Source organism: Pyxicephalus adspersus, chromosome 4 (genome assembly GCF_032062135.1).
Source record: "Pyxicephalus adspersus chromosome 4, UCB_Pads_2.0, whole genome shotgun sequence".
NCBI lineage: Eukaryota > Metazoa > Chordata > Amphibia > Anura > Pyxicephalidae > Pyxicephalus > Pyxicephalus adspersus.
Window position 1 is genome coordinate 99,013,673 of NC_092861.1, and position 11,631 is coordinate 99,025,303.

Genomic DNA, 11,631 nt, shown 5'->3' on the forward strand with positions numbered 1-11,631 from the left:
TATATATATATATACGGGGGTACAATATCTTTGAACGATCGTGTCGTTATCTGTATGTACAGGATCGGTGCTGTACGATCGTTCGCAGATATCATGCAGGATCGTTCGTCGTTCGTTTACAAACGATAACTATTGGAAGTGTGTACGTAGCTTTAGGTTGCATTTGCTGTGTTTACCCATTTCCTCTCACCAGGAACCACTGTTGCTGGAAAAACTGCTAGGCCTGAAAAAGCCCAGCACTTACCGCCTATTACCAATCCCAGGTGCCAAGCAGATGCCTAGTAGTCACTCAGAGGGGTAAATTGCACAAGCAGTTGCCTAGTAGTCACTAAGAGGGGTAAATTGCAGTTTTTTACTGCTAATGTGACTCAAGCCACATTGAATACAATACACTAATAAAACATGAAACACTAGGCAGTTGGATTAAAATACACAGCACTGAACAGTTTGGGCATAATACAAAAACATTGAACAATTGGACATTCTCACAAGCCAGGCATTTGTAAGTTGGAACAAAGTATGTGGGGTAGCTAGAACACCGTTACATTAATAGAGGTTACTAGATACCTGTGGCTTAAGTAACAAGGAGCACTTTGCTGTGTGGTTTTAAAAACACATGTAAACGTTCCTACCATGTCTAAATGCATTTTAATGCACTTTTACTAGCATTTTAAAGCTTGCCTTTACACCGCTTGAAAACATCTATGCTGCGTTTTCCAGTGTTTAAGTTTCAAACACTTATAAACGCTGGAAATTGCTGAAAAACTTGGGAAAATGCCCCTACTGAAATCAATAGACGCGTTTACCCGCGTTTTCCCACATTAAACGCTGGGGAAAATGTCTGTGTAGACTAAGCCTTAACAAGGACTACATTTTATGTTTCCATTAGGTTGTGAGATAATTCCATAATACATATATATCATGGTTGGCCAGCTGTAGCTCACATATTTATATACCCACAATTTGCTACTTATGAATACATTTTTAACATTTTACATTAGTGTAAGCACTTTGCAACCAGTTTTCACATGGAGCCCAATTAGAGCATGAAAGCAGACTTACTACTGTGATTGGATATAAAGGATTCTGAATGGATAGTAGAAGAACTTTATTTCCACCGAAAGGATCTTCAGTGTTTGCTGGACGAGTGATTCGCTTGCTTGTAGAGAAATTAAAGAAGGCTTGTTGTCCTGCTATATACACAGGTTCAGTAGTAGCAAAAGTAACACATTTCTTAGAAAACTCTGTATTTTCAAACTCTACCAAGGCTTGACGTTTAAAGGGCATCATCATGACATAACTGCACAGGAAACAAAAGTTAGTTGTTGACAAACTGAAAATTCCCAATCTGTTGAGAAAATCTGAGATCTGCATGTGATAATCTGTACAATATCAACCCAGCTAAAAAAAAAAATTTTTTTTTTTTTTTTTTTTTTTTTTTTACATTAAGCATTTTCCCCAAGATAACTGTATTCTGCCTTTTTCCTGTTTCAAAGGAAAGGAGTGACAATTGGGTTGATTTATTAAATGAGTAGAACATTTGGCAAAACACACACAGAAAAAAAACTGGACAAAGCTTAAAAAACTACTTGGGTACCAATTTATCAGAAGCACTGGCACAGCAGGACATCAGGAGCTTACTGGATTTGTGCACAACTAACAGGCATTTTCTGTACTTGTAGTTTTAACAAAACATGCACATACCTATCCAGGCAAAGATAAAACAGCAACAATTCGTTGTGTAAACCTAAATGCAAATTACCATATTGTTCCAAACTTTGCAAGAGCCTCCATTAAATCGGCCTCTACTACAGACTCACACAGCCCTCTTACATGAACCACAGGAGAGACTGATACTTTGTGATGGTTTCCACCAGCATCCTGAGAAAAAAAAAGAAACAATGAGAAGGAGCAAATGAATATATAAAAATTATGACATTAAAAAGTAATGGAGGAGGTGGTCACTCACTGCAGGAGTGATGTATCTCACAAAAATAAATAAAAACAAAAACAGATACAGAAAACCAGACCATTATTTGACCAAAGCTTTTAGTTAAGGGATGGATTTTTTTTCTTTATTTTTCAGGCTAGTGGTTAGGTAAAGGGCGATGGGAGGAAGGTGTGGGAGAAGGGAGCACTTTGCCCAGTTATAGAGTTTAACACAAGGCTATGTGTGGTAGTAGACAAGTGTAGTTTCAGCTGATTTTTTCTAACCTTCTATCTTTTCTGCCTTCAGTTATACTCTAAGGCACAGGTGTCAAACACCAGCCCACATCTGCCAGTTTTATGTGGCCCACTGTGACTGAGCCGCATCCAAGCACTTGACATTTGCAGGCAGAAAGACACAGTCCCAGAAAGCTAGGTAGAAGCAGGATGGTACACACAAGTGCATGACCACACTTCAGGCAGAATGACCCCATCCCAGAATGCTACAGAAAGCTAGGTAGAAGCATGGCGGTCCACACAAGTGCCTGCGCTGCACGCAGAAGGCCCTCAGTTGCTTGTTCACACTCCTGCCAAGACCCAGCACTAAATTAGACTGTGCCAGAGTCCCGATCCTGCTGCCAGTAGTATGCTGGTGCAGCTCCAGGTATGGAATCTCACTAAAATGCTACATTAGCAATGTATCCAGACTCAGAGACACAGGCCTCCACCTCAGCACAGTCAGTGGCTCCAATCCCCTTATATAGATAGGCCAGGATAGGTCAGGTATACCTCAGAAAAGGCTGCTAAGAACAAAAAGCAAACACTCTCAAAATGTCCAACAAGAGAAAAGTTGATGCAGAAGTGAGACAATTTAATAAAAGATGGGAAAGCAAATATTTGGTTATGCTTCACAAAGACAAGCATGTTCCTTTTTTCAGAACATGATTAATGCAGGAGGATGGTATGAGATACAGTATTTGGGTCAGTCCCCATTGGTCATTCAGTTTCTCTTTGTGAAGAATATGCAGACATGAAGAGAGTCATTGAGTTGTTGCAACATCACCAACACAATTGGGTTATCCGAGTTGACCTTAAAATGGTATGCTTCCTTCTTGGTCAGCAACATGGATATACCAAGTATCCATCCCGGTTATCTGTGCATATGGGACAGCAGAGGACGTGAGAGGCATTGGGTGGAAAGGAATTGGCCTCCAAGAGCTGCCCTAAAACCAGGTGATCCAAACATTCTACATGAGCAACTTGTTGATAGAAAGAATAATAAATTCTTGCCTCTGCACATGAAACTGGGTCTGATGAAGCAGTTCGTTAAAGCTTTGCCAACTGAAGGAGACTGTTTTAAGTACCCCATTTTGGCGTTTCTTTTATGGGACCTAACTGTATGGTGTCTCAGGGTGAGGAAGGATCTCTACTTCTACTAAGACTATGGCCCTGATTTATGAAAGCTCTCCAAGGCTGGAGAGAATACACTTTCAGAAGTGAACTGGGTGATCCAGAAAACATGAAATGGATTTTTAAAAATCATTTGCTATTTGCTAGCAAATGTTTTAAATCCTTGACCAGATCCATCCCAGGTTTGCTGGATCACTCAGCTTCACTGATGAAAGTGTATTCTCTCCAGCCTTGGAGAGCTTTCATAAATCAGGGTCTATGTATCTTTAGAAAAAGTCCGGCCCCCGACTTAGCCCATGTTTTAGATTTCACCCCTTTTGTTATTTGAATTTGACACCCCTGCAAGGGCTTGTTTTCAAGTGACAGTGGGTAGTGGCACTACAAGTACAGTAACAGGGTGAACATTTATTAATTTATTACAAGATAATTTTATAGTACAGTTTATAGAAGCCTCAACTAGAGGATACTCTGCTGGACCTAGTTTTTTTTTCTAAAAATGCACAGTTTATAACAAAATCTGGATTGAAGTGACCGTCACATGATTTAACCACCTGAGCGTTACAAAATATAAATTTGAATTTCCAAGTTATTTACTTTTATTTTATTTTTTTTTATTTTTTGTATTGGATTGGATAGGGAGTTTGTATTCAATCCAATACAAAATGAGCGTTTGAATTTACCAGTTATGTACTTTGTATTAATTTATATTATTTTGTATTTGATTGGATACGCAAGTTTGTATCCAATCAAATACAAAATATAAATTTGAATTTCCAAGTTATTTACTTTTATTTTATTTTTTTTTTTATTTTTTGTATTGGATTGGATAGGGAGTTTGTATTCAATCCAATACAAAATGACAGTTTGAATTTACCAGTTATATACTCTGTAATAATTTATATTATTTTGTATTTGATTGGATACGCAAGTTTGTATCCAATCAAATACAAAATATAAATTTGAATTTCCAAGTTATTTACTTTTATTTTATTTTTTTTTATTTTTTGTATTGGATAGGGAGTTTGTATTCAATCCAATACAAAATGACAGTTTGAATTTACCAGTTATATACTCTGTAATTATTTGAATTATTTTGTATTGGATTGGATACAGGAGTTTGTATTGAATCCAATACAAAATGAATGAATGAGTTTCAATTTGAATTTCCCGCACACGCGCCGACGTCATCACGCACGCAGGGAGGAGCCGTCCGGTTTTTTTTTCTCCGCCGGACGGGTTCTCGATTCAGAGATCATCCGGCGCTGGAAGAAGAAAAACGTGGACGATCAGCGGGACCAGGGAAGAAGCCCGCGGGCTTCTTACCGGTCCGGCTGGCACCCGACGCTGGAGAGGGAGATCGACGGACGACGATCGAAGGAGGACGACGCTGGAACACGAACACGACGCTGGATGAGCACAGCGGGACCAGGTAAGTAAGGATGGGAAAAAACTCGGGGTTAACCATCGTAGCCATTTTTTTTTTGCCCGTACGAAGGTCGGGCTTAACGGCAAGGAGGTTAAATTAATGTAAGTTGTAAACAGGAAGGATAAAAACAATCAATTTTAAGACATCTAATTTTCCATTATTAAGGGCAGCTCTCCATGACTTGGGTCTGGGAGGGAATATTGTCATCAAAAACACAAACAGAAATAGGAATGTTTCAAGTCCGTTCTACACAAACATTGGTAATAAGTTTAAGAGGCTAAAATGAAAAACTATGTGGCTCAAAAACAGAAAACAAACAAACAACAACCATAATAAAAAGGAAATCAAATTTGCAAAACACAAAGCAAAATGAAAGAGATTTCAAAAGAAAGTAAGGCAAAGTTTACGTACATTAACTGTAAATAATCATTTCTGAGCATTTAGGCACCTTAAAGGATGCCTTGGGGTTTGGTAACTGGGAATAAAGAAAAAAGTGGATTTGCTAAACACTTTTACTAAATAAAAAATACAAATTGCAAATAATGTCACAGCCTTAAAGGAGCCACAATGGCTCAAAATTGATATGACTGAGAAACAGTTGGATAAAATAAAGGTTTAAAAGATCTCTATCAATTAGTAATGGAGACTGATTAAAAAAATCCCCCAAAAGTGGAGTCCACTATATCCAAAACAGACCCTGACCCCACAACACTTACTGTATATCTAGAAAACCTAAGTCTGATTGCTTTCCACAAATCCCTCTAAATCCACACATACAGACTTTTGTGGACATAATTACTGAGCAAATTCTAAAAACTAACCTTGGTATACAATTCCATGAAATTAACATTTCAAGATCCCATCAACACGCTTTAAAACTTTTAAAGAACCAAAAAAGCATATAAAGCAAACCCTCGGACAAGGGAGGGAACATTGGTATTCTTGTTATGACATTCTAAATAATAAGGTAATAATGAGATAATCTGGCAAGCCTATACAGCCAACACGATTAACAAGGAAACGAAAGACTTTCTAACTAACAAACACCCAATTTTACCCACCTTATACGCACTACCTAAAATACACAAAAATCGGTTGCGTCCAACTGGACGCCAAATTGTTTTTGGTATAGGCTCAATATCAGCCAACACCAGTAAAATCGTGGACACTTACTTATGTCCACTTGTCACAAATCTTCCATCCTACTTACAGGACACGATAGATGTTTTAAAACTCACTCAGGACATAATAGTCCCTCCAGACACAATAGTAACTTTAGATGTAGAATCTCTCTATAACTATATCCCACACACACACTAGAGATTCGTACGATCTCCAATTGTCTTCATCAACCATACCCCACATCAACCAATCACCAATTTCATCATCAATTTACTTACATACTTCCTGAATAGAAACACTTTCACCTTTGATGATAAAATATACCTTCAAAACGCAAGGTGTCACAATGGGGATGTGATGCGCACGGTCCTATGCAAATGTATTCTTAGGTACATGGGTGAAATCATTCTTTTCCGATCCTAACACTAAAAAATACACCAAACACATAATCACATGGAAACGTTTCATTGATGTCCTGATTTTTTGGACAGGATCACCATCTCTTTTGATGGAATTCTTGAATTATATGCAAATAAATGAATTCAATCTGAAATTCACAATTGAATCTAATAAAATCCAATTACCCTTTCTTGATTTGTACCTTAGAATTGATAACAGACAAAAAAAAAAAAATCACAACAACACTTTTCTGTAAAAAAAACTGCAGGGAACACTATCCTACAAGTGGGAAGCGCCCATCCCAGGGCCTTCATTAATAGGATCCCCTTCAGCCAATATTTAAGATTGAAAAGAAATTGCACCACATACACAGACTTCAATCATGAAGCGAAACTCCAACAGGATAGATTGTTACTCAGAGGATACTCAAAAAAAAACTCAAATAAAAGAGCCCTTAAACAGCATAAAGAGGAGCTACTTTTAAAAATCAAAGAAACCTACTAAACCTCCCCCAGTGACCCGCCTAATCACATCCTTTAATGAAAATCATAACCCTATGTACCAGACTAAGCCCAACACTGCCACATCAACCTCAGACCCTAAAATCAATAAATTCATTGGAAAACGACCTGCAGTCACCTACAGGAAACCATGATCACTCAAAGACCACCTTGCCTCCAGTCACTTTCAACCCACACTTACAAGCAATCAAGCACTTGAAAAGGTCAATGGCACCTTCAACTGTGGCCACTGCAACCAACTATCGTTCTATTAAATGGTGTCAATTACAGACCCCATTATTATATTGATTGCAATGCATATGCGGTGCCTCCTATATTGGGAAGACCAAACACCCTCTAAAGAAACTGCAACTACAATGTAAAGTAGGAGGTACAGAAAAGAAACTAGAGTTTTGAAGAGATCAAAAATCCTTAGTGAAACAATTTATGACTCTGATATTCTGGGAACTCACACCTCCTCAGATAACCATTCCCTTTGATCTTCATTACCACTTTGAACAAATGAAAGACACAGGATACAGAATGTTCCAACCCCCTCAACAATGTGGATTTCTTGATATATCTCCCATGCAGATACTTCTGTTAAGGTGTAAATTAGACACAGTGAGAAAGTCTTTTTCCTTTTCAGGCATTAAACTAAATTTGAACATCTGATAAAACATTGATCAGTTGGTCACAAGCCCTGAAACCAGAGATCCCCTGGGGGCAATCTGTGTAGATATAATAGTCTTCTGTTGGTATGAGGAAAAAAGCCTTGTGTATAATGTATTTTATGATTCCGCCTCATATAAAATCACATAGTTCACATCATTTCTCTACTCAAGTTCATTCTCTGCAAGGATATTGTACTCATACAGGAGACTTGGGGAGCCTGCCACCCACACCACTTACTCGCTGGCAACACCGGCTTAGATTCAAATTGGTGTTGCATAAACCAAATAAAAAAAAAAAAAAAGGTATCCAGCACTGGTAACCAGGGCTGTGGAGTCAGTAGATAAATCCTTCGACTTCGACTCCTCAGTTTTCGGTAGCCCCAACTCAGACTCCTCTGAATTTACAGGGTTTCTCATTTTATCTTCACACTTTTGCATTCAAATTTCACAAAAAAATTTAGACCCGCTAATTATTCAAAAATCAATACATTTATTATAAAATTAAATATAACAATATTTTTACCATATAATTTTTTCTCAAGAAACATTAATAAAAATATATGAAAATAAATTGATAATTTGTCAATTATTATGTTTTTTACCTTAAAAATTTTAACAGTAAATACCTTTATTTCAGGGATTTAACATAACAATATTATTCGTCTTTTTATCTTCAAAGTTATTAGATTTAAATTTAGTTTTGCACTTACCCTTATGGCCAGAACGTCAAAGAGTGGTAGACAGTTATCTGAATAGAAGTGATGCCTACCAGATAGCAATGGTTTTGGGTTGTAATCGTACAACCATAACCAAAGTTATTAAGACCTAAAAATCTTTCAGTAGAGTGGAAAAATAACTAAGAGGAGTTCTGAGAAATTCAAAGTTGGATGAAGCCCATAAGGGGGAGCTACGCCAGTTAATGTCCGAAGATTGCAGAATAGGCCTCATGGAAATGAAGGATCAATTATTTGCCAAATTTGGAATTATTGTATCTATTTCAACAATAGATAGATGAATTGACAAATTTCAATGGTCATTAAAAATAACTTTAACTTTAACTATAATTCCTGCAAGGCACAATGAATCCCACTCTTTTCAAGAAAAGCTTATCTATGCTAACAAAATCCTTGACCTTATTGCTAACAAAGAAGGAAAAAACATCTACTTTCTTGATGAAGTAGGTTTTAACATCTCAATGAAATCCAAAAGGGGAAGATCTCCCCTTTGAGTGCGTTCTGGAAATTATTCAATTTGTTGAGGAACAAAAATGGGACCCTCCACTATACTCAAAAACTAGTCCTTCAATTATTAATCTGTTCTTACTTGCACTAAAATGTCAGTCTTCCCTGGTGGCACGGGCTGGGTCAGCTTGTATCTATGCAATATATAATGATGATTTCTGAAGTGTTTAGAAGTGGCCAGCTTGTTACTGGCAAGTTTACGTTTTCTTCCTCTCCTGACCTTCTCATCCACCCACTCCCCCTCCTTCTGCACAGAGCTCACAAGCTGAAAGAAGCAGGAAGCAGCTGCAGACGAAGCAGTTGCAGTGAGAGCAACGTGACAGTCCCAGGCAAATCTGCATAATTAGGGCAGTGGGAGTGAGTGGAAGTGGATTAAAAACACTCCCACCACAGATGGCATTTCCCAGATTGCACCTCACTGCCTAGGCGGTGGAGAGACCAGGGGGTGTGGCCAGAACTTGTTTTTAATGTTTAAAGATAAAAGCAAGCTGAAAAAAAAAAGTATTCATGTGTTTATAACTTTGGCTTATGTTATCCATAAGCCAAAGTTGATTTTGTGAGTATAGGTACGCTTTAAGTCACAAGCATTTAATCAAGAAGCAATCCGCAGTTTTATTAATGAGGTTTAGAATGTTTTTAGTGAAAAGAGTGTTCAGCATGCCATCCTAATTATGGATAATGTCTCCTTTCATAAAACTAGCCAGGTGTAATGCACGCGGGTGTGGACCCACTGTGCCACTGAAAGGGTATGCTTCACTAAAGCCTCTGATAGTGAGGATAGGCTTGGGCTGCAAGGTAGCTGCCAGGTGCCACTCCAGAGCAATTCCCGGGTCAGTGGCAGCTGACCAGAGGGGTCAGGGTATTCGGTGCAAGCACCGAGGGGGCTTGCGTGGCCAAGAGTAGGAGAGGTGTGTATGTGTAGGAGAGGTGGCAATCAGACAAAGTCCATGAACAAGATTTGAGGTCAAGGTCAGGCGACAATCAGGCAAGAGTCCATACACAAAATCCGAGGTCAGGGTCAGGCGGCAATCAGGCAAAGTCCAAGGGTTCGGTAAACAAGATCCGGTACACAGCAAGGCAGACAGAAGAAGCACCTTTGCACTTAGAGTTAAACATGCTAACACCATGAGATTGCTCAGGCAAATTCCTGTAGTAGGAAACACCTTTAAATACCTGCAGAAATCCAGCCATAGGCTGTAGAAACAGAGGGCTTGTATGTGTTGCCTCATAGATGAAGAGAGACACACCCACACCAGCTCAAACACCAGTGCAAGTCTCCAGCAGGATAGAAACTCTGGTATGGAACACAGGTGGTGAGGTTACGCTACCTGAAAGATAGGACCCGGCGCCCGTGCCTGCAATTAGGAGCAGCAGCGCCGGCACGACCTGCAGGGCTTACACCAGGTAAAGAGCTTGGTTGAAAGTAAGGGACACCAATTCCCATTTTTACCACCTCTCCATTTTTTAATCCTGTTGAGCACATGTTCTCTAAATGGAAAGAAGTAGTAAGAAGAAATAAGCTAATTAATTCGGGTGCTTTATTAGAAAGCATCAATAGGGTATTTTTAACAATAGGCAAGCAGGATTGCTCAAATTAATATACAAAAACATTTCGCTTTTTGCCTAAATACCTAAAAGGAGAAAGCACTAATGATTATTAAACCATTTAATTAATTACATATTTTATTTATTGTTTTTTGAGAAAAACTTTTATGGTAAAAAACATTGTGTTATATTAAACTTTACAATAAATGTATTGATTTATGAATAATTAGGGGGTCTAAAATTTTTTGTGAAGTTTGAATGCAAAAGTGTGAAGATAAAATGAGAAACCCTGTAATGTGCTAATGTATTTTCCAAGTTGATTGAAGGAAGGCAACATACACACCATTTAACCACAGAACTACTGGCTAGGAAGCTGACACGCTACTGTATTGGCCAGTTTAAACAAAAGACAAAAAAATGAAAACAATAAGGTTTTTTTATTGTTTTTATCAAGTGGCTATAAAGTATTAGCATACCATGCATAAAAATCAGGAACAGGAACTTTACCATATTTACGTTTAAAAAAAATGAACCACATCCTTTGGTGGTTTTAAAACAAAAACTGGAAAACCTAAAACAGTTTATATATTAAACTTGGAATATAGTTGTGGAGTAGAATAGTTGGTAAATGCAATCCAAAACTAACTCAATGTAGTGTTTGTTCTAAGAAACAGATTTGCTTCTGCCAGATCCTCTTTCATAGAAGCTCTTAAATCTGACTTGATTATTTTTAGAGCTGAAAGTAGTCTTTCAACCCTGACTTGGGTGGGTGGCATTGCTGTTACGGTTCCAGCCACATAATAAACAAGGATGGCTTCTTCTACTGTCAGTTTCAATGAGCGATCATCATACTTTTCTACCTCTTTTAATTCATTAAAAAAAAACTCCTGCTAAAATCTCTTTATTTGGACATTTTCTGGACATTTATTTTGCAAAGTCACTTTACTGTTGAGAGTTCCATTTTGTCCAAGTAGGAATCAAAGTCTAAATTCTTCCTGTGAAGAGGATGATCCTGAGTTACCAGTGCTTATAGCTTTAACCTGTGGTGGTGTTTCCGGTAGTAAACCCTTTATGCGAACTGCTACATCATAGGGGGAAGTATCAGTCTGGTCATCGCTCAGCAATAGGGGTCGCGAATCTGCCAATTAAGGCGATTAGATTTCAGCTGCGTGATTAAGGAGGATCTGTTAAGCTCAATAGTGAGATCATAGCAATTAATTAGCGGATACCTGCTCTCTGTTCTGTGCGTATCTACAGTCCTTTACAGGTCAATTAGAATCTTTAATAGTGTTGATGTTCGAATTCGGGTTGTCCCTATATTCGACCCGAATATGGCTGTTCGAATTCGGGTATACCCGAACCGAATTTTGCTGCATTCGACAGCAAAA

The 11,631-nt window shown here is 38.2% G+C and overlaps 1 protein-coding gene and 1 long non-coding RNA gene across 5 annotated transcripts in view; one reads left to right on the forward strand and one right to left on the reverse strand.

Annotated features, from left to right (window-relative positions):
* Positions 1-11,631, forward strand: part of LOC140330106 (uncharacterized) — a 690,842-nt gene that overhangs the window by 607,808 nt on the left and 71,403 nt on the right. The gene's annotated exons all lie outside the window — the stretch shown is intronic.
* Positions 1-11,631, reverse strand: part of HNRNPLL (heterogeneous nuclear ribonucleoprotein L like) — a 125,128-nt gene that overhangs the window by 88,422 nt on the left and 25,075 nt on the right. For all 4 annotated transcript variants that reach the window (XM_072409122.1, XM_072409123.1, XM_072409120.1 and 1 more), the window contains exons 2-3: positions 1,763-1,881; positions 1,063-1,300 (exon numbers count right to left, since the gene is read on the reverse strand). In XM_072409122.1, the coding sequence (XP_072265223.1) occupies positions 1,063-1,300; positions 1,763-1,881 (357 nt within the window). The remainder of the gene's footprint in view (positions 1-1,062; positions 1,301-1,762; positions 1,882-11,631) is intronic.